The sequence below is a fragment of the Antechinus flavipes genome, chromosome 1 (genome assembly GCF_016432865.1).
Source record: "Antechinus flavipes isolate AdamAnt ecotype Samford, QLD, Australia chromosome 1, AdamAnt_v2, whole genome shotgun sequence".
In the NCBI taxonomy this organism is placed as follows: Eukaryota; Metazoa; Chordata; class Mammalia; order Dasyuromorphia; family Dasyuridae; genus Antechinus; species Antechinus flavipes.
The window spans coordinates 405,228,029-405,248,131 of record NC_067398.1 but is presented as its reverse complement, the minus strand read 5'-3'; the positions used below and the strand labels follow the sequence as shown (position 1 = coordinate 405,248,131).

The following is a 20,103-nucleotide window of genomic DNA, read 5'->3' as shown; positions in this document are numbered from 1 at the left end:
CAAGAACACCTGATATAGAAATGAAAGATATAAAAAGATGAAGCAGTCCTTTTCTTGCTTCTTTCTGCATTGATAAAAATGAATAGTTTATATTTCTAAAGCACTGCACATACATTATCTTATTTATCCCTACTAGAGTCTTCTGTTGTTATCCTCTTTTTTACATATAAAAAACTTGAAGCTTATCTATTTAGGTAACTTGTCCAATATGTTAAATAGCTAGTAAGAGCTAGAATTCAACTCTAGAGCTCTTTTCAGTATCCCATGTTTACTCTATATCCCCTGATTACCTTCAGATTGGATGTAATGCTTCAGTGTATTACCATTTAGTATTCAATTATGAAATTAAATTACATCAAATGATTTCAGTATTTTAAAATAAATAAAAGGAATTTTAAAATAAGTAAAAGGAATCCTAGTCTAATAAATTAGGTTGCCTAGATTAAAATTCCACCTTTTTCTCTTCCAGACTTCCCCAATTTTATGTTTTAAGAACACTGCCATTCTTCAAATCTTCAAGATTTGTAACCACATTGTTTACCTCAAGTTCTCCCTTTCCCTTGCCCCACCTGTCCAGTAATTTGCTAAATCTTGCTTTTTCTGTCTTTGTGAAATCTCATCTGACTTTCTCTCTCCTCTCAATCGCCTTTGTCTAGATTATTTTAACAGTCTCAAGTCTCTTCCTCACTCTAATCCATCCTACATAGCATTGTCAAAATGCTTTCTTTTTAGTTCATATCTGACCATGGGGTTTACTTGTTCAACCAGCTGTGATTCCTTATTATTTCTGATTAATCTTCCTTTTTAAACCCTAAACAATCTGGTTCTAACCTGTCTTTCTAGCTTCATTGGATGTCATTCCTATTAAATCTCCAGAACTCTGTGGTCCACCCAAACTGGCCTTCTCTTTTCATCACACACGACAGACCATCTCTGTGAAGATGGCGTTAGCACCCTGGATACTTTAGAATCGTCTGGAGTCAGCATCAGCAAAAGTCCTTGATCTTTATTCTTTTTGGATGTGAACAGAATGGCGATACGAAATGAGAGCAATAGCAACACGAATCCTCCAGGAGTGACTCTGGCTTTCTCCACCCTCTCAATCCTCCACCCAATCTCTTATACAACACATCAGGCTTGCACAGAGAGTGGCAGAGCCATTCTTTCTCCAAGGATATACTAATAGAGTATTGTCCAATTGGTAATTAGCCTTAAGTGTTCGGATCTCAGTGCATCAACTGAGTTTCAGCCCATTACATCTCCTGCTTTCTTTTGTTTTAGAACACAGGTGGTCGCACCATCCCTGACCTCTCAGGGAGGTGAGAGCCCCCAAGGAGAGGTAATCACACCCTCCTTGACTTCTCAGGAAAGGAGGTGATCACCCCTCCCTCCCTTTTCCCCCCGACATTTCAGGAAGGGAGATGAAAAGCACCAAAGGGAAGTGGGAGTTGCTAGTGGGTTTCTGGGCTGAAGGATCTTATTAGAAATAGGTATGCACAAACCCATCAGCAATAACGCAGAGGCTATTAGTAATGACTCTCTCCCCACAGTCAGTGCAGCCTTGATGTGGTGTAACAAACATGAATTGTACACACAAGTAATGGTATAACAAACAATATAAATCAACATGGTGTTGTAAAAGATTGCCAGAATTTCTAGAAGGAGGGTATGTAAAAAACAGTCACATATATGCCTTCTTCAGCAGCCAAGAAATAGTCCAAAACCAATCTATTGTCCATTGCTTTACATGTCAGGGAATCCAATGATCCACCCCATTTTTTTAAAGTCCTGCAACAGTCTTTTTATGTGTCAGGGAATCCAATGATTCCAGCAGATTTTGAAATCCTACAACAGTCTTATCATTTCTCAGAAAATCCAATGATTGCTGAGGGCTTTCAAGTCCTACAACAGTCTTATCATGTCTCGGAGAATCCAATGATTCCTGAGGGTTTTCAAGTCCTACAACAGTCTTATCATGTCTCAGAGAATCCAATGATTCCTGAAGGTTTTCAAGTCCTACAACAATTTTATCATATCCCAGAGAATCCAATGATTCCTGAGGGTTTTGAAGTCCAACAATTTTTGATGTCCATGAGTCAAATACCATAACTGCCATGCTCTTTCAGTGGTGGACACAGTCAGCAACAAAATCACCCGATATTTCTTGGATCTTCTCCTTTGTTTCAAGGGTTTGCTCCATCTCTCTCCAATGGACAAGATGAATATGGCTCATTGGCACCCATCTAATTCCTTCTCCACAAACCCTCTCCCCCAAGCAGTTAACCTCTCTGGTCCCTTCCATTCACCACTTTCTGGGTCTCTCTACATCACCTGGCGATTATCTAAAGATAGTGGAGCTGCTCGCACTGGACACTGCCCTTTCAGTGGGTTATAAAACCTATCTGCCAGAGCCAGTGCATCTTTGTCAAAAATCAAGAAGTTAATAGTATAAAGAGCTAGATTTAGAAGTTCTTTAGGGTTACCTGTGGCTTCCCTTTTCTTTTGTTTTTGGAGGAGTGTCTTGATGTCTCTGTTTCTCCTCTCTACTATTGCCTGTCCTTGAGGATTAAAAGATATGCCAGTGGTGTGTAAAATCTTACACTGTGCACAAAAGTGTGCAAAATGTTTGGAAGTATATGCAGGACCATTGTCTGTTTTTATTGCTTGTGGCACACCTATAATTGCAAATGCTTGTATGAGGAATTCAGTGACCATGTGGGCTGTCTCTTTTGCTGCTAATATTGCAAAAGTGCATCTTGAAAAGGTGTCTACCACAACATGGATAAAAGACAGGGGACCAAAAGATTTATAATGGGTCACATCCACTTGCCAAATTTCACTGGGTCTCAAATCATGAGGGTTCTTCCCTGGAGGCAGTGTAAGAGCGTGGAAGGGAAGGCAAGCCGTACAGGCTTTTACTATGCTCCTAGCTTCCTCTCTTGTTATTCCAAATTGTAAATATAAAGCTTGAGCAGCCTGACGATATTTAAATGAGATTCTTGGGCTTCTTGAAATAAAGGAGTGTTGGCCAGCATAGTTAGAAGGCTATCTGCCTTTAAATTACCATCAAAAATAGGACCTGGAAGTCCACTATGAGAATGGACATGCAAGATATAAATCTTATCTGGATGCTTTCTCACTTGTTCTTGAAGTTCCTTAAAGAGCTAATATATATTGGAAGCTACAAATTTTATTTGGGCTGTGGCAATTCTTTGTACAACATCTACTGAATAGGCCGAATCACGTATTATATTTATATCTCCTAGATAATAAATAGGAGCTAGAATGATTGCATACAGTTCATTTTGCTGAGTGGACTGAAAAGGGGTTCTGACTACTCTCTTTATAGTTAAGTCATGAGAATATACAGCACAAATATTATGTTTGGCTGCATCTTTAACTTGGTCCTTAAATGAATGGATGCCCATCAGTTAGAGAATGGCTGGGTAAATTGTGGTATATGAATGTTATGGAACATTATTGTTCTGTAAGAAATGATCAGCAGGATGAATACAGGGAGGCTTGGAGAGACTTACATGAACTGGTGCTAAGTGAAATGAGCAGAACCAGGAGATCATTATATACTTCAACAACGATAGTATATGAGGTTGTATTCTGATGGAAGTGGATTTCTTTGACAAAGAGATCTAACTCAGTTTCAATTGATCAATGATGGACAGAAGCAGCTACACCCAAAGAAAGAACACTGGAAAAGGAATGTAAACTGTTTGCATTTTTGTTTTTCTCCCAAGTTATTTCTACCTTCTGAATCCAATTCTCCCTGTGCAACAAGAGAACTGTTCGGTTTTGCACACATAATATTGTATCTGTACTGTGACATATTTAACATGTATAGGACTGCTTGCCATCTGGGGGAGTGGGTGGAAGGAGGGAGGGGAAATATTGGAACAGAAGTGAATGTAAGGGATAATGCTGTAAAAAATTACCCTGGCATGGGTTCTGTCAATAAAAAGGTATTAAAAAAAATAAGAAGTGGGCTTTTTCCAATAAGAAAATAAAAAGATATTTGGTCCTTTAAAAGGAACTTTAGAAACCTTTTCTTCAAGAATCCTTCAAGTCTGGTTATCTTTAATGGAGACCCGTATGTAAGTTTTGGAGCTGTGGCCAATAAAATTTGTCACTCTAGGATGGTTTCACAGCACACATTAATTTGTACATTAGTATAAAAGGTGTATACTTTTATACTATACTGCTCTCTTAATGTCCTTTAATAAAATTCTAGCCACAAGCACTGGGTAAGGAGTAAGGTTTTGTTCTGGTTATGCCGGGAGATTCACCCACTCTATCACACTGTCTCCTTGATGAAGGACTGCTGTGGGGTGCCTATTATGTAGCAAAAACTGATATTTCCAAGAGTTTTTGAGTAACTCTTTCAACCACATTGGATAAAGCCAGTTCAACTTCTCTCAAAGCCTCTTGAGCTTCTTTTGTAAGCTGGTGTGATGAGTTTAAAGCACTGTCTCCCCTTAAAATGTCATATAACAGTTGCAATTCATAGGTAGTCAAGCCTAACAGTGGACGCATCCATTGGATATTTCCTATCAATTTCTGAAAGTCATTTAAGGTTAGTTAAGAAACTGTTCTTAAGGACAGTTTTGGGACTATAAGCACCTTAGGGTATACTGCATATTCTAAATATTGAAAAAGAGCATGTCTTTGAATTTTTTCTGGACCTATGTACAATTTGTAGTTTCTTAGTGTTTTTATGGTCTTTTGTAGATTCATACTCTTAGAGGTAAAGTGATTTGTTTGAGACTTTGAAAAGTCAGAATTTCTACACATTCTGATTTGAAAAGTAGAGTTCTTGTTGTTATCTCTTAAGTTCTAAGAATCATCTATATTGCATACAACAGAAAAAAGATATTTGAATAAGAGGAGAAAATGAAATACTGAGTAATAAGAGTGAATAGGCAAACATTTTCAAATGGAGAAAGTGAAAAATTTGTGGATTAAGTAAAATAGAAAATTTTAAAGGCAATAAGTTTTAGTTTGCTTTAGAAATTTGAATTAAATTAAATTAAAAGTATCTAATAGAAGTTCAATGAATGAATAAGTTAGTTTGTAGATGCTCTAGGCCAGGGAAGGTAATAATTCCACTCTCTGCTCTACTGCACATTCTGTTTTCTTTTTTTTCGTGTTGGAAATGTATCCAAAAAGGGAATGGAGTAATACTAAATAGTTATTAGGTAAATGCTGTTTTTTTTTTTTTTTTTAAAGAATGACTTTTAAATTTAGAATAGGGAGCCATCTTTGAGCACTGGCATCTGGACATATGTAAGAGGGACACTGAATAAGTACGCAATACCTACGTAAATGCTACACCTGGAAGATGCTTGTTCTTGACCTCCTATGTAAAGGAATGTCTTGCAATATTTGGAAAATCCATTTGTATGTCTAATTTTTGTTTAAAAGTGTAAAAGAAATTTTTCTTCAGTGTCTAGTCTTAAGGGCTTGTAAAACCTTTCATTTCTTTCTCCTTTGACATCTTTTGTCAAATATGAGTCAGAAATGATGAAATTTAAAATGTTACTTTAAGCTTTTTTTTTCTCTATGAGATATAGTAATTCATTCTATCATATTTCTATAATATGCAGAATCCATTATTTTAAAAAATAAAATCAAACCATCCTTTTGCTATACCAGTTAAATATATATTCTTTTAGAAAAGATACCAGGAAAGAAGATCCCAAAAAAAGACAGTATCTACTTAAATTTTTAAATGGCTGTTTAATATTTCCAATTTGATGGCCTTTTGATTCATTGAACTGTTTACTACCTCTTCAGTTTATTTTTACTACATATGGATTTGGAAATTGAGCTCTTTTTATCTGTTAGTTCAATAGGATATTGATTTTTCTTACTGTTAACTCGCCAATAAGTAAACATATTTGCTTTATTGGCCTTTGAATATGAGTTGACATGTATATATGACTTCTGTTTACAAATTTTATGATATGATTCAGTGACATTACATTTCTCATTATTTGTACTTAAGTGTGATTTTGTTCAAGTAGCTTTTTACACACATAAAGGCAGTTCTCCATCTAGATTTTGTTCTAAGAACATGTTTCAAATCTCACTTTGATATTTTGTAATACCAGAGTCACTATAATTTCTCCAGTCCATGCCACAATGCTGAATGTTCCCACAAAGCCAATTTAATTTATGATGAGGTATTATATTTCATTGGAGGTAATGCAACAGAAGATATTCATTCATCAGACAGTGAGCAAATTACATCTAGATGATTCTTCCAACTAGAGGATTCTCTAGCGTCACAAATGGAACATTCGTGTTTCAGGCAGTTTTAAGTCAGATAAAAATCTTTAAGCAACATTTAACTGCTCCTCATGTCACCTGTACCAAAAGATCTTGAAAAATGATTGCCTTTAACAGAGATAGCAGATCAGGCAGGTAAGGAGAATGTATTCATTAACTCAGAAAACAAGGCAGTTCTGGTTGTCTGTGTGTCTGTGTGTGCACCTCAGGAATTCATTTTGAATACCCTAAAGAGACATTTATTTTAAAAACTTATGTCAGAAGCTGTGTTGATCTATGGTTGAGATACAAAAATAACATATAGTTTGGTTCCTATGGTTTATGAAACTCCTTATTAGTGTTTAATACACAAATTGGGTTGTGGGTGGCTATATAAAAGAAAAGAATTCTGAGACTCTTAATTTCTAGAAACCAAGAAAAGAGGGAATCCAGAAGAGAATAAGAGAGTAAGCCACAATGTGATATGCCAAGACAAACTGGAGAGAGTAAAGATAAGAGAAAGATCATTTGATATGGTGATAAAGGATTCATTAGTGACTAGATCTTTAATTGGAGGACCTGAGGGCTTAACCTATTGCTTTATACTGAATTGCTCTGTGACCAGTCACTTCACATTTGTAAGTCTAGGTTTGCTTATCTCTAAAAAGATAATAACACTTTCCCTTTCTTTCTCACAGTGCCGTTGTGAGGAACAGATATATACAGAACTTTTTTTATATTTTATAAAGTGCCATACAAAGAAGTGTAAAAAAATTATTTATAAAAATAAAGGAAATTTTAAAAGAAGAATAGTATCATGTCATTATTTTTAGAAAAGTTTCCATTAAAAATATTTTTAAAGCATCCAAAAATTTTTTGGATGTCTGATCTCATGCAACTGATGAAAACTACTTTCTCCAGAGTTATCAGTGATCTGTTAATCGCCAAATCTAATCTCCTTTTCTCAGTCCATAGCCTTCTTGACTTCTCTGCATCCTTTTATTGTCAACCATTTTCTTCTCTTTAATACTCTTTTCTTTGTAGATTTGGTGAGATTTTTCTCTTATTGTTATGTTCTTTACCTGCCCCTTCTTATTGGACTTTACACCTGCTAAAAGTGCATCCCTAACCCACCCCTGACCTGAGATCTCTGTTCTTCCTTTTTACTCTTGTTTGGTGATCATATCGGCTCCCATGGATTCATTGTCATCACTGATTCTCAAAACCACTAGTCTTACAACATAGACATCTTAAACATAACACATCTAAAAAATTGAACTAATTTTTTTCTCCGAGGCATCATGCTTAAAGGGCACCATCTTCCTGGTCACCCAGTTCCTCAATTTAGGTGTCATTTTTAACTCTTCATCTTCTGTCACCCTCCAAATTTGATCAGATGTAATATCTTTCATATTACTTTCCCCTGATACTAACACTGTTCTGGTCCAGACCCTCATCAACTCCTATCTGGATTATGAGACTGCTACTCAATCTTCTTTCCACAACTTTCTTCCTACTCTAGTCTATTTTCCTTTCAACTCCCTGGCACTGTGCATTCCAGCAGCTTGCCTCTCTTCCACACTTTAACAAATGCTTGTTGTGAATTGACAAGTAAAATGTGATTTCAGTTTATTTTTAACATTCAGGAAAAAATTTGAGTTTTAAATCCTTCTGTTTAGCCCTTCTTTCACCTATGCATAATGCAAGCAAATGTGAAGTCATATAAAACATATTTCAATATTAGCAATTTGCATCAAAAAAAATGAAAAAGTAATATAGTGAAAAAGTGTGCTTTACTCTGTACTCAAAGTTCATCAGTCATCTGTTCAATTGAATCATTGAATTTATTCTTTAAAAATGGGTAACATGTCATGATATGTTGTTTATAACAACTTATAAAGAAGGAAATCTTTTGGGAAAAAACCATAACTTGGGAAAGATATAATAAACCAAACCAGTATTTTAAAAATGATAGCATCTTAGGTTGTATCACATTAAAAAAAAAGAATATGATTGTTGGATAATATCTGATGTGCTAAACTATGGTTTAAAAAGTATCCAGCCTCATTTATTTAAGTTGTGATTGAGAGAGAAGTAGACACACCATTCATTGCAAATTAGACTTGGACAAACTGAAATATAAATTCCATTTACCACAGGACTAAGAAAGCAAGTCACTATTTTTTAGGAAAGAGATTAAATGTTTTTTCTATATTTTTTGACATGGCAGGAAAAGCACATTTTGTAAATCACAAAGGGGTGTTTTTGGTTTTTCTTCTTTCATGGTTTTGTCTTGGCGTTACTCATACCTTGTCAAATTCTACCCTTGGATTACTTCCGCTACCTCCACCCTCATCACCATTATCTGCCTTCTCCATATGGACTGCAGAAAAGTACGGAGGATATTACATAGCCTTATTGATTTTGTCCACTAAAATTTGTTACTAATCTCAACTTAGTTATCCTTGCAATAAGGCAATTATTGTCATCTTCTCCACTTGATTTCTCTTTCATGACCCTTAATGTTTATTTCAGACTTTTTTTTCCCTTAAGTCTCCTACACTATCCCTATCCCTTTGTTCTTGGCAGAAGATTCTGCTTCATACTTTGCTGAATAAAAAGATGTTTGAATAATGAGCTTCCATCTCTTGCCTATTCTATATTTGGAATTCCATAATATTATCTACCATTCTCTCTTCTTGTACTTCATAATTAAAAGGTGTATTGACCCTTCAACCCAAACCAACCCCCTCTATTCTCTTCCAACATATTACTTCCCTAGTCATCTCTCATTCTTTAATCTTCAATCTCTCCCTTCTCATACACTCTTTCCTGTGTTCTCCAAACATAATCACAGTGTCTCCTCTACCCTTAAAAAATCCTCACTTGATTACTTGTTCTTCTTCAGCTTTTTTCCTGTGTCTCTTTATTTCCTGCATATTTCCTTCTTTATCTCATGTCCCAACCATTTGCAATCTAACTCTTGATCTAATCCATCAAGTGTAACTACATTCCTCAAAATAAACTTTCTTAACATTAGATATTTTTCACAACTCCCTCTTCCTGGATATTCCCTCCTCTCTGGGTTTTTGTGACATGACTTTTCTCTTTGTCCTTCTGCCTTCCTAGTAATTCTTATTTTTTCCTCTAATATTTACCTTTTTTTTCAGTTACGTGTCAAGAAAATTTTTAGCATTAATTTTTACAAAATTTCAAGTTCTAAATTTTTCTTCCGCATTCCCTTCTTTTGAAGATAGTAGGCAATTTTAATAATTTATACATTTGCTATCATGTAAAATATATTCCATATTAATCACAGTTGTGAAAGAAGAAACAGATCAAAGGGGGAAAAACTCCACCTTCTGTTTAGTTTTATTTGCTGGCTCATCACCTGTGTTTTTACCTGAAACTATGGATGTAATCTCAAGTATCTATTTTGGGCTCTCCTCTTTCCTCTCTCTGTACATTCTCTTATCAACTTCCATAGATTCAATTGTGATAGAAATCCCAGATCTATGTGTCCAACCCCATTCTCTCTCCTGAGCTCTAGTTCCAATTCACAAACTTCCCAGGTCTCAGAGGTATCCGTTTAACATGTCCACTCCATTTTGAATATTTATTATATAATTATTTCTATTGAGGGCTTGTTACTCTGGGAGTCATGCTTATGTGGATTTTAATACAAAAGACTTTTCTAGTAGTTATTATATAAAGTTCATTATTTAGATTATGTCTGTTCATACTAAGTGAGAACTTGTATGATGAGAAGATGCTATGTTAGAATTTATATAGAACTATTACAGGCCTAAACTGTTTCTGATTCGTTTTTCTGATAAGGATTCATGGAATTCTCATAATGCTTTAAAGTTTGTAAAGTACTGTATATATGTCACCTCATTCTGTTCCTTAAGAAATAATTTCAATAAGGGAGAGCAAAAATTCATGAAGGCTTATGTTAACATGTCACCTGCAGGCCTGTGAATCATTTGTATTTCTCCTCTCTATGTATTTACAGACCTATATTGGTTCCATTATTGCTTCAGTGAATCCTTACAAGACCATTCCTGGCCTGTATGACCAGTCAACAATGGAGCATTACAGCAGGCACCACATGGGGGAGATTTCACCTCACATCTTTGCAGTTGCTAATGAATGTTACCGCTGTCTATGGAAACGTCATGACAACCAGTGTGTTCTCATCAGGTAAATGGATGTGATTTTAATAATTCATCATTCTGCTTGTTTGCCTTAGAATAATGTGAGAGCATCTTTATAATGTAGACTGGGGAAAAGGGCCAAAGACTTGGGGATGTAGGATACTAGGGAAGGGATTGACAGGAAAGAATGAAATCAAGTTAGCCACTGTAAAGGAAAACATGCTTTACTTACATATTTTTAAGAGCAATTTGATGGAAAAATATTTTACACCTACATACTATTATAGCCTTTTGAATTTTAACTTCCTTTCATTACAAATGCCTTCTCTCCCCCCCCCTTTCAAACTTGACCATGTCTTTTTGAACAGTTTGTGATTATCAGTTTTTTATTAGGCTTGAAAATTACAACTATCAGATATTTTGGGAACTCAGTTGGAAAGAAACATCTATAACTAAACTAGTTAGTTAAACTAAAGATTATTATTCTACCATATTTCTTCCATTGTTTGACTTTAATTGCTCTTTAATCTTATGAGGATTTGGATTTGAATAGTTTTGCATTTGTTGTCTTCAATACTGTTACTCCCTTAGCACTTCCAAGTTGAAACTGTTTCACACTTTTAGAGCCAACTTTTTTTCTGATACATATATTCGTCTCCTATTGATTTTTGGCAGCTCTACTATGCCCAGGCAGAAGAACAGAATGAAAGTCATTTAGCACTCAGAGATTGCCAAATACCTTTATTAACACACATTGATTTAGCTATTTTCGGTTTCCTTGTCTCATCCATGAAACTTCCTCTCATCTCTTTTCAGCTAGTGAAACCAACTCAATAAAATGAGTTGTTTAGAACTATATATTTGCAATCTAGCTTTGTAGCCAGAAGTTCTGTCTCCTCTTCTTACTACTGACCAGTGTTGTCCTAAGGCCTTTCTATTTTACTACCAAAGTAGTAAAATATTTTATTCTATTTTATTGCCTAAGTTGAATCAAAATGGCATTTGTTTAAGTATTTGTTCAGTGTATCTCATTAGTGCAATAATACTTCACTAAATAGGATTCTATGATTTCAGAATGCCTATTAGCCTGAATTATTGCAATTCTGAAATGTGAAGGGAAGATTTGTTTAGTGAAATGGCTTACTAGTAAAATAAACTGGATTCAAGACCAAACCTGACACATGCTGGTTAAGGGAGGCTGAGATAAATCAATTAATCTTTAAATGCACTAGATAATTTTCTAAGACTCTCAAGTTTCAGTATAGTTGTAGATCTCTGTAGGGGGAGAATCTTTACCAGACCTGCTTTATGCCAATGATATCAAAAGTTCAGAACAAAAAAAAGACCTTATGGGAAGAAAACTCCCTCAGCCAATGCAGATCAGTGTAAGTCAGAGGCAAAACTCAAGCCCAAAGTAATCTAGACTCTATCGCTTTCCTTATACCATACTGTGCTGCCTTTCAACTTTATGTTTCCCATTGAAAAAAAGGTTTATTAAGCATATAATAATGAAAATCACAGACTGAGAAAAAGCATTTGTTAATGATTATTATCACATCTAATTCAGAGGGAGGGAGGAAAGACTTTAGCATATAAGCTCTGTTAAAAATAGATGCTGTTAATTCCAGTGAGTCTTGGTTTAAAAATTTTTTTAAAAACTTAAAACAACAGATCTCTTGGAAATTTTCCTGAAAAGTAAGTTGCTTCTTATACTTGAAAGTAATTAAAATGCATTTCCTTAAAAATGCCATAATGCTTCTCTTTTGAAAAATAACCACAGACTCTTCATGTACTACCTCCCCCATTTCCACCCCTTGGACAAATCTAAATTTCTTCTCTTTTTATTATATCTTTTTACATCAAAGTTTAATTTCAGTTATTTATATTGGAGCCTTATGTTAATGCTGTCCTCAGGGTCCAAAGCAACCAAGATCCCTTGGCTTAGTTTCAAGGTAGTTTTTGCCCATTCCGTAGTGTTGAAGAATGAACTTCTCATATGGAGTCCAAAGTACTTGCAGAAACAGAATGCAGCATTTGCTAAAGTATGCTTGTAAAAGAGTTGATAGAGAGCTGTTCTACTTCCAGATGAGTTTTAAGACAGGCAAACAACACTTGCTCTCTTTATCCTCATTTTACAGATGAGGAGAAATAAAAACTAGAAGGCTTAAGTCTTAACCCATTATCAGGTAGTAAAGTGTTTGAGACAAGAGTCAAACATGGACCTTCTGGAATCCAAACCTAGCACTCTGTTCCAAATTAGAGGATTTAGCTGTCTCAATGAGACAGCTTACTTCACAGACAGTTTGTCAATGAGACAAACTTAAGAGACATGAAGTATATAAGGCCACACAGTTATGTAATAATTTTAATCCAGATTTTCCTGATTATAGGTTCTAAGCTTTTTATATTACAATTTTATTTCAGTTTCTTGGGCTGTTAAATACTACTAATTAATAACTGATTATTGATTTCATAAGGAAAAAAATGAGAAGCCACAAGCCTGACAGTATCTTTGGAGGTCTAGAGGGAAAATAAGAATGTGATTATTGTATTAATGTGTAATTAAAATATTGCATGATAGCTTTTATTGTATTATGTAAATATGAATATTATAATTTTATTTAAATAAAGCTGCAGTAAACTTTCAGATTCAGGAGAGATTTTAAAATAGATGAACAAACCCTACTCTCAACTTTTTTCTTTGAGAAGGAAAAAGTAAATTTTTTAAAGAGGAAAGAAATTGTAGTTTCCATTTAGATATCCTTGAGCATAAAGTGCCCTCTTGTGGACTTACTCAGTTTTGTTAGTTTAAAAGATGCTGTCTTTCACCTTATTTCTCACATACCCGATATGTATCATAGACTACCAAAAGTGATTAGTCAAAGTGAAAAGTGCCTGATTAGTGTTGAAAGACTTAATCCAGTATCCTTATTTTTACAGATGAGTAAACTGAGACCTAGAAGGATAAAATAACTTGAACTGAATTTACAACATAGTTCATCACATAAATTTCTATGTCAATCATCTTGCCATATAAGGGGGGCAAAAAACTCCAAAATGAAAGTTCTTTTCCTCAAGGAAATTACATGTTGTTTAGAGGATACTACATGTACGCAGAGAAGTACATTCATTCATGGTTAAAATGAACAAGAATAGCAGTTTTATCAAAGAAAAAGTTAGAACTAAAAGATCAACTTCTACAATGGAGTGTTTCTTCCCCTAATTCTCTTTTTCCAAATATTTTGAAAAATTTTTAAACATTTTAGAGTATTGCCTTCCTTCTCTGTCCCTTCAAGGTAACCTGTAATGTGTCTATATTTATGTATGTAGCATATGTATTCAACAAGGCACTGCATAACTAGTCAGCAGCTAAGTGAAAATTCTTCTGAATTGCCCCAGCCAATATCTTCATTGTTGTTGATGTTTTTCCTCTCAGAGGCATGAAGACTAATGAGATTTTGATGCTGTTAGTCAGGTGGAGGGATTTCTGTGGCACAGGTACTGTCAGGATTACTCTTGATAATTAGGAAAGGCCAGAACTGACTTAGTTGCCAAAAATTTTATCTTTGTATTGTTGGGGCAGCTAGGTGGCTCAGTGGATATAGCTCTAGGTCTGGAGTTAGGAGGACAAAGTCAAAATCCAGTCTCAGATATTTACTATAATATTTACTGTTTGTGACCTGGGGCAACTCACTTGATCTTAATTGTCTCAGAGCCAGAGAAGGAAATGGTTAAACACTCCAATATTTCTGCCAAGGAAAATGGGTCACAAAGAGTCGGACATAACTGAACAATAACAGACATTTGTGTTGGAAGTTCTGTTGGGGAAGTCACTAGTTACTGAACAATATATTTCCTGTGCAACTGCTAGAAGAAGTTGAGAGTGATGCAGAAGAATTTGAAACTACAAACACCTCAGATTATATTTTAACTCTACTGCAGCTTTTGACTTACTTGCACATATTAATTAGATAAAATTCTATGGGGAGAATTTTGTCTTTAGCAGAAATACTTAAAACAGAAGTGATTCTAGAATTGATTTCTAGACTGTACTGATTGAGACATTTTGTATTTGAAAGGTATCTTAGTTAAGGCTAGTCCTGTTTTCTTTTTCCTGTTTCAAAGCTTTTTTATGTCCTTTCTATTTCTTGGACTTAAGAAACTGTCTGAGACCCTCCTGGTCTACTTTCATGCTGATGTTTTCTATAAAGTTCATTTCCTGAGACAGTTTGATGTCTTTTCCCATTTAGTTTTTTAAATAATATTAAAATTTTTTTACTTTATAATTTTTTAATTTTTAAAATAATAATGTTTAAATAAAATACAAATAATAAAATTATTGGGAAAGGATTCTGGGAAAACGACAGTAGGTCAAAAAATTCAAGCTCTTCAGATCTCTCTTCCCTTCACAAAGTAAACAAAATAGCACCTCAGGACAAACGTAGAATGTGGTTAAAAACAAACAACAGTTGAGGCAGAAAAGTAGTCCTCCTTGGACAATCAGAGATGATCTGAAGAAAAGCAGAGGGATGAGGGTTTGGCCCCTATGAAATGTGAATACCAAACAGGCTAGTTCCATTGAAACCATAAACAGTGAATCCCGACCTTGTTGGATTGGGAGGTTGCCTCAGGCCTAGCCACAGAAAATATCAGTTCTCAGATAGTGTGGGGAGTCAGGTTTCTGAGTCTAAGAAGACTGAGGGAACCTCAATCTGAGTTTGATAAGGGATATCAGGCCCAGCTGTGCTGCTGAAATGTAAACCTGAGCAAGAACCAGTACATATATAGTAAGTTCAGAAACAGTGGAGCAGGCAGATACTGACTGGGCACTTAGGGAAAGGTGGAGGTCTTGGTGTTAGGTTTGAAGCCAAAACAGTGCGCCATGGCTTAGGAAGTTTAATAGGACTACCTGAAAACTAAAATCAAAAAAAGAATATTGATTAAAGAAAATTGTCCTAAAGTGTTATAACTAGAGGGGAAAGTAAAAATAGAAGAAATTCACCAATTATCACCTGAAAGAGATCCTAGTAGGAAAACCTACAGGAACATCATAGCCAATTTGTGCAACCCTCGGGTGTAGGAGAAAATAATACAAGGAAAAAGAAAAAATTCAAGTATAATGGAGTCACAATTAGAATCACATAAGATCTAGCAGTAGCAACATTAAAAGATGACAAGTCGTGGAAACCTATATATTGAAGAGCAGAAGAACTGGGCTTGCAGCCAAAAATATCATCTCCAGCAAAGTTTAGCTTAATCCTGAATAAAAAAAAAAAAAGATAGTAGATTGCTAGACTTCCAGGATTTTGTTGCAAAAAGACCTAAACTTAATAGAAAATTTGACATAAGATCCAAGAGAAATACAAGGTAAACATCAAATAAGAGACTCAACAAAGACAAAATAGAAATGTACCAATACAGGTAAATTTAAGATTGTCATTAGTAATTGGGTAGTTGGAAAGAAAGGTTGGGATAGAGCTACATGTGATATAATTCTAAAAAGCAAAACTGTTAAGGGAAAGGTAAAAAGAGTGATTGTGTTATAGAAATAAGGTTTGAGATGAAGAAATGACATAGAGGAATTAGATGGAGGAAGATTAGTAGTTCTGGAACCCTACTCTCAATGGGAATAGGTTAAAGATGATTATATAAATCTTTTAAATTTATAAAAAAATAGGAGAGCAAGGACATAGGACAGAGGCGCTGTATAAGATGGTAACTAATTTCTTAACCATAAAAGATAATATAAATAATGATAGGAACTGCATTGCTAATTATAGAAATAAAGTATTTTACTACTTATTACTATTATATTGTAACAATCACCAATTTTTAAAAATGTTGATGATTAATATAGTGCCATTATCTTGCCTTATATTTATTTCGTCTTTCAGTGGGGAAAGTGGGGCAGGTAAAACCGAGAGCACTAAGCTAATCCTCAAGTTCCTGTCTGCCATCAGTCAGCACTCTTTGGAATTATCAATAAAGGAAAAGACAGCCTGTGTGGAGCAAGCTATTCTTGAAAGCAGGTATTATTTTAACTTAATTATTCTATGCTTTTAATATCAAAAGTGCTTTATAATTTTGAGAATTGTCTCCTAATCCCTTTTATTAGAAAGACAAGTTATTTTTGTTATACTAGCTCCTGTATGAATTACCAACACGGTTCCTTTAACATTTCAAGGAGAATAAGATGGATTAATAAGTAAAAAATTGCAATATTGAGCAACCAACTATATGAAGAAGACACTGATAGATATTAACAGAAAGACAGGTTTTTATAATCCTATATCATGTGTATTAGAAGCATTTTTTCTCTTAATTGTGAGCTTCCGACCTGAAAAGATCTTAGCAATAACATATAGGGACTTCATCTGAAAGTGTTGGCAACATTCCACATCTGCAACTCCCCTACCCTCCTTTGTTTTTTAATTTAAAATACAAATGAACAGAAATCTATTTTCTCTTACTCCCACCACATTGGGAAGGAAAGGAGAAAAGAACAGCAAATTCCTTGTAACATATTCAGAGTCAGGCAAAACAAGTGCACTTATTAGCTCTCTCTATGTACATAAAAATAAAAATGCCTCATTCTATACACATCTAATTCCTACTTATCCTGTCTCCCTCATACAGACTTTACCTCAAGCCAGTGATCTTCTTGGATTTTATTCTTCTGTATCTCTATTATTGAACTTTACCATTATACTTTGTGGTACATGTATACATAATTATATTTTTGTATGTTTATTTTATATGTTATTCTGTAATTTCTGTGAGTTCTAACAAAGTAGAAGTAGCCAACACATTGTCATAAAATACTTGGATGTGTGAAAAAATAATTTTTTTTAGCAGTATCAACATTAAGGCATCTTCTAGTAGCTCATACCAGAATTTTAAAGGTGATTTATACTGTCAATTTCCATTAAAAATAATTTGCCTACTCTTGTTTTCTTCATTTGTAAGTATAGGTTCATGCTAATTGAAACAGAAAGCAACTGTCCATATTGAATTGTTCATAAGTACTCAAGCTATAATGACTTCTCAGTCAAAATTATTCTCATTATAAATACTGTTTAATTACTTTATTTCTCAAACTAAGAATATTCATTGAGAAGCAACATTGTAAGTTGTATAGAGTTCTCTCTTTGGAGGTAGATAAACAGCTTCAGATCTTGCTTCTGACACCAGCAGTGTGATCACTTCTAAGTGCCTTACATGGGTAAGACCAATTATTGAAGGGAGTTTCCACATGGAAAATTCCTTAATGCTGGCTTTATAGATCCATACCCAAAAAGAAAAAAAAACAAATATTTGTTATGTTGAGGAATGTTCTAGGTTTGGCTAAAGAATAAAAGGATGTAGCACCTGTGTGGGGATAATATTTATTCCTGGTTTCTGTAGAGATGATATTTTTGGGGGAAATGATTTTGTAGTTTTTACTGCTGTTCCTAATTGACCCTTTTTGCCACCCTTTCATTCCACAGCCCAATTATGGAAGCTTTTGGTAATGCAAAGACTGTTTACAACAACAACTCCAGTCGTTTTGGGAAGTTTATTCAGCTGAACATCTGTGAGAAGGGAAATATTCAAGGAGGAAGAATTGTAGATTGTATCCTGTTTTCCTTTTCATTTCTTCTCTATTTAACCTTGATAAATAGGAAGGACCTGCTGCTGATGCTGGATTGTCATTGTAATGGAGGGAGGAAAAGAAAGAGAAATATTATTTTCCTGGATCTATTTTAAATGGTTAATTCAAGAGTAAGCAGAATTGAACTACTTAATTAGTGCACATAGTTAAGAAAAAATTGTTTTTTTGGAAAGCTTTGGTAGCTGGTGTTATTATCTTAAACAATGTGCTCATAATTGACCATAAAAACATAGGTGGTTGAAATCTATTGTCACATAATTTGACTTCTGACTTTCCAATACATAGTTGTTTGTTTGTAATTAAATCTGGATGAGCAAGTCTTATTTTAGTTTCATTTGTGTTCAGTTGTGGCAAAACAAATAAAATGTTAGGGAGGCCATGTTGAAGGAAAATAAAGAAGAGAAAATTGTCGATAAAACTAATTTAAAATTCTTGGTTTTTCCTTGACTTGGATTTTTTTTTCTTAAATGAAGATTTATTAGAAAAAGTAAGTATTTTTGGTTCAGTTTGCTTTGTTTTGGGGGGATTTGGGGGGTGGTTTTTTTGGGGGGGGAAGATTGCCAATTTGTGTAAATTAACAAGGGGAAAATAGTATAAATTTGATATATTTTCACAGAACCGAGTGGTGAGACAAAATCCAGGGGAGAGGAATTATCACATATTCTATGCACTGTTGGCAGGACTAGAGAATGAACAGAAAGGTGAGTGATAGAAACAGTAGGTACACATGTGTTAATAACCTATTTTTCATTTTTAAAAAATCAATAACCATGGAAGAACTATGGAGAAAGCTTTATGAATTATATTCATAGATTAGTAAACTACAATGTGAAATAGTTGTTTTTTGAGGATAAATGGAAAATTGAATTTACTGAAATGTCAAATATTTAAAGAGAAGAAAGAAAATCTGGAATATCCTTGCTTTTGGCTTTTCCTTGTGTATCTAATTCAGAGGATGTTTCTGAGAAGAAAAGCACTGAAATGAAATTTTCTTGGCATAATACATGAATAATATGCTTTCCAACATTTACAGGAGCAAAAAAGAAAGTCTCTAATTCTAATTTATTTAGTATTTTTCAGTTGTACTGAAATACAGTGAAAATAAGTGAAATGGTTAAATAATTTCTTTCCAGAAGCATACATCTTATTTGGGATACAAGGGAGGTGTGAGTATATGTAAAATAAATGAAAATACTCATGAGGCTGGGATTCTGCTGGTTTGTTAGGGGAGATGGGAAAGACATCATGGTGAAGGTAGAGCTTAAAAAGAAACGATAAGATTTTAAGAAATAGCAAGCATGTTTGGAGGAGTAACCTGCCCAGTGTCACCCAGAGGGTGCCAACAGATCTCTTTCTGTTGAAGGTACTAATATTTTCCCAGTCAACCTTGATTTTTACAACCTTGATTGTTGTTAATTGTTCAACTCTCCAGGACCCCATTTTTCTTGGCAAAGATACTGGATGGTTTGCTATTTCTCTCCAGCTCAATTTACAGTTTTAATAACTGGTCCAGAGTCACACAGCTAGTGTCTGAGTCTAGATTTGAACCAAGTTGAGTCTTTCTGACTCCAGACCTAGTATTCTAACCACTGTGCCATCTAGTTGTTCCCACAGTCTCCATAACTCTTCCTTCTTCTACTTGCGTCACCTCTAATCAGATACTTCTACTCTCTCTCTCTCCCCTTCAACTCTCTCTCTCTCAACTCATATCAAACTGCCACCATTTTAATTCAAGTGTTCATTTCCTCAAATGGACTATGGCAAGAGTATCCTAATTTCTTTACTGCCTTCCAGTCTCTCCCTTCTCAATTGTATCCTGCATAGACTTGCCAGAATACTGCTACTATATTATCACAGGTCTTGTAAGAAGCTCTATTGGCTCCTCCTTGCCTCTGTAATAAAATATACTGCTGTTTGAATTTTAAAGCTATGTATAATCCATCTTCAGTTTTCATTTCCATGATTAATGTACCTTACTAACCCTCCATTATGCATTCTACAATCTAGCTAAATTGG

General features: G+C 34.6%; 1 protein-coding gene across 1 annotated transcript in view; it reads left to right on the top strand.

The window, feature by feature from the left end:
* The window catches only part of MYO10 (myosin X), a 226,492-nt gene that overhangs the window by 101,376 nt on the left and 105,013 nt on the right, over nucleotides 1-20,103 (top strand). The window contains exons 4-8 of the mRNA XM_051969871.1: nucleotides 10,295-10,482; nucleotides 16,331-16,465; nucleotides 17,924-18,048; nucleotides 18,561-18,574; nucleotides 18,704-18,788. Of these exons, the coding sequence (XP_051825831.1) occupies nucleotides 10,295-10,482; nucleotides 16,331-16,465; nucleotides 17,924-18,048; nucleotides 18,561-18,574; nucleotides 18,704-18,788 (547 nt within the window). The remainder of the gene's footprint in view (nucleotides 1-10,294; nucleotides 10,483-16,330; nucleotides 16,466-17,923; nucleotides 18,049-18,560; nucleotides 18,575-18,703; nucleotides 18,789-20,103) is intronic.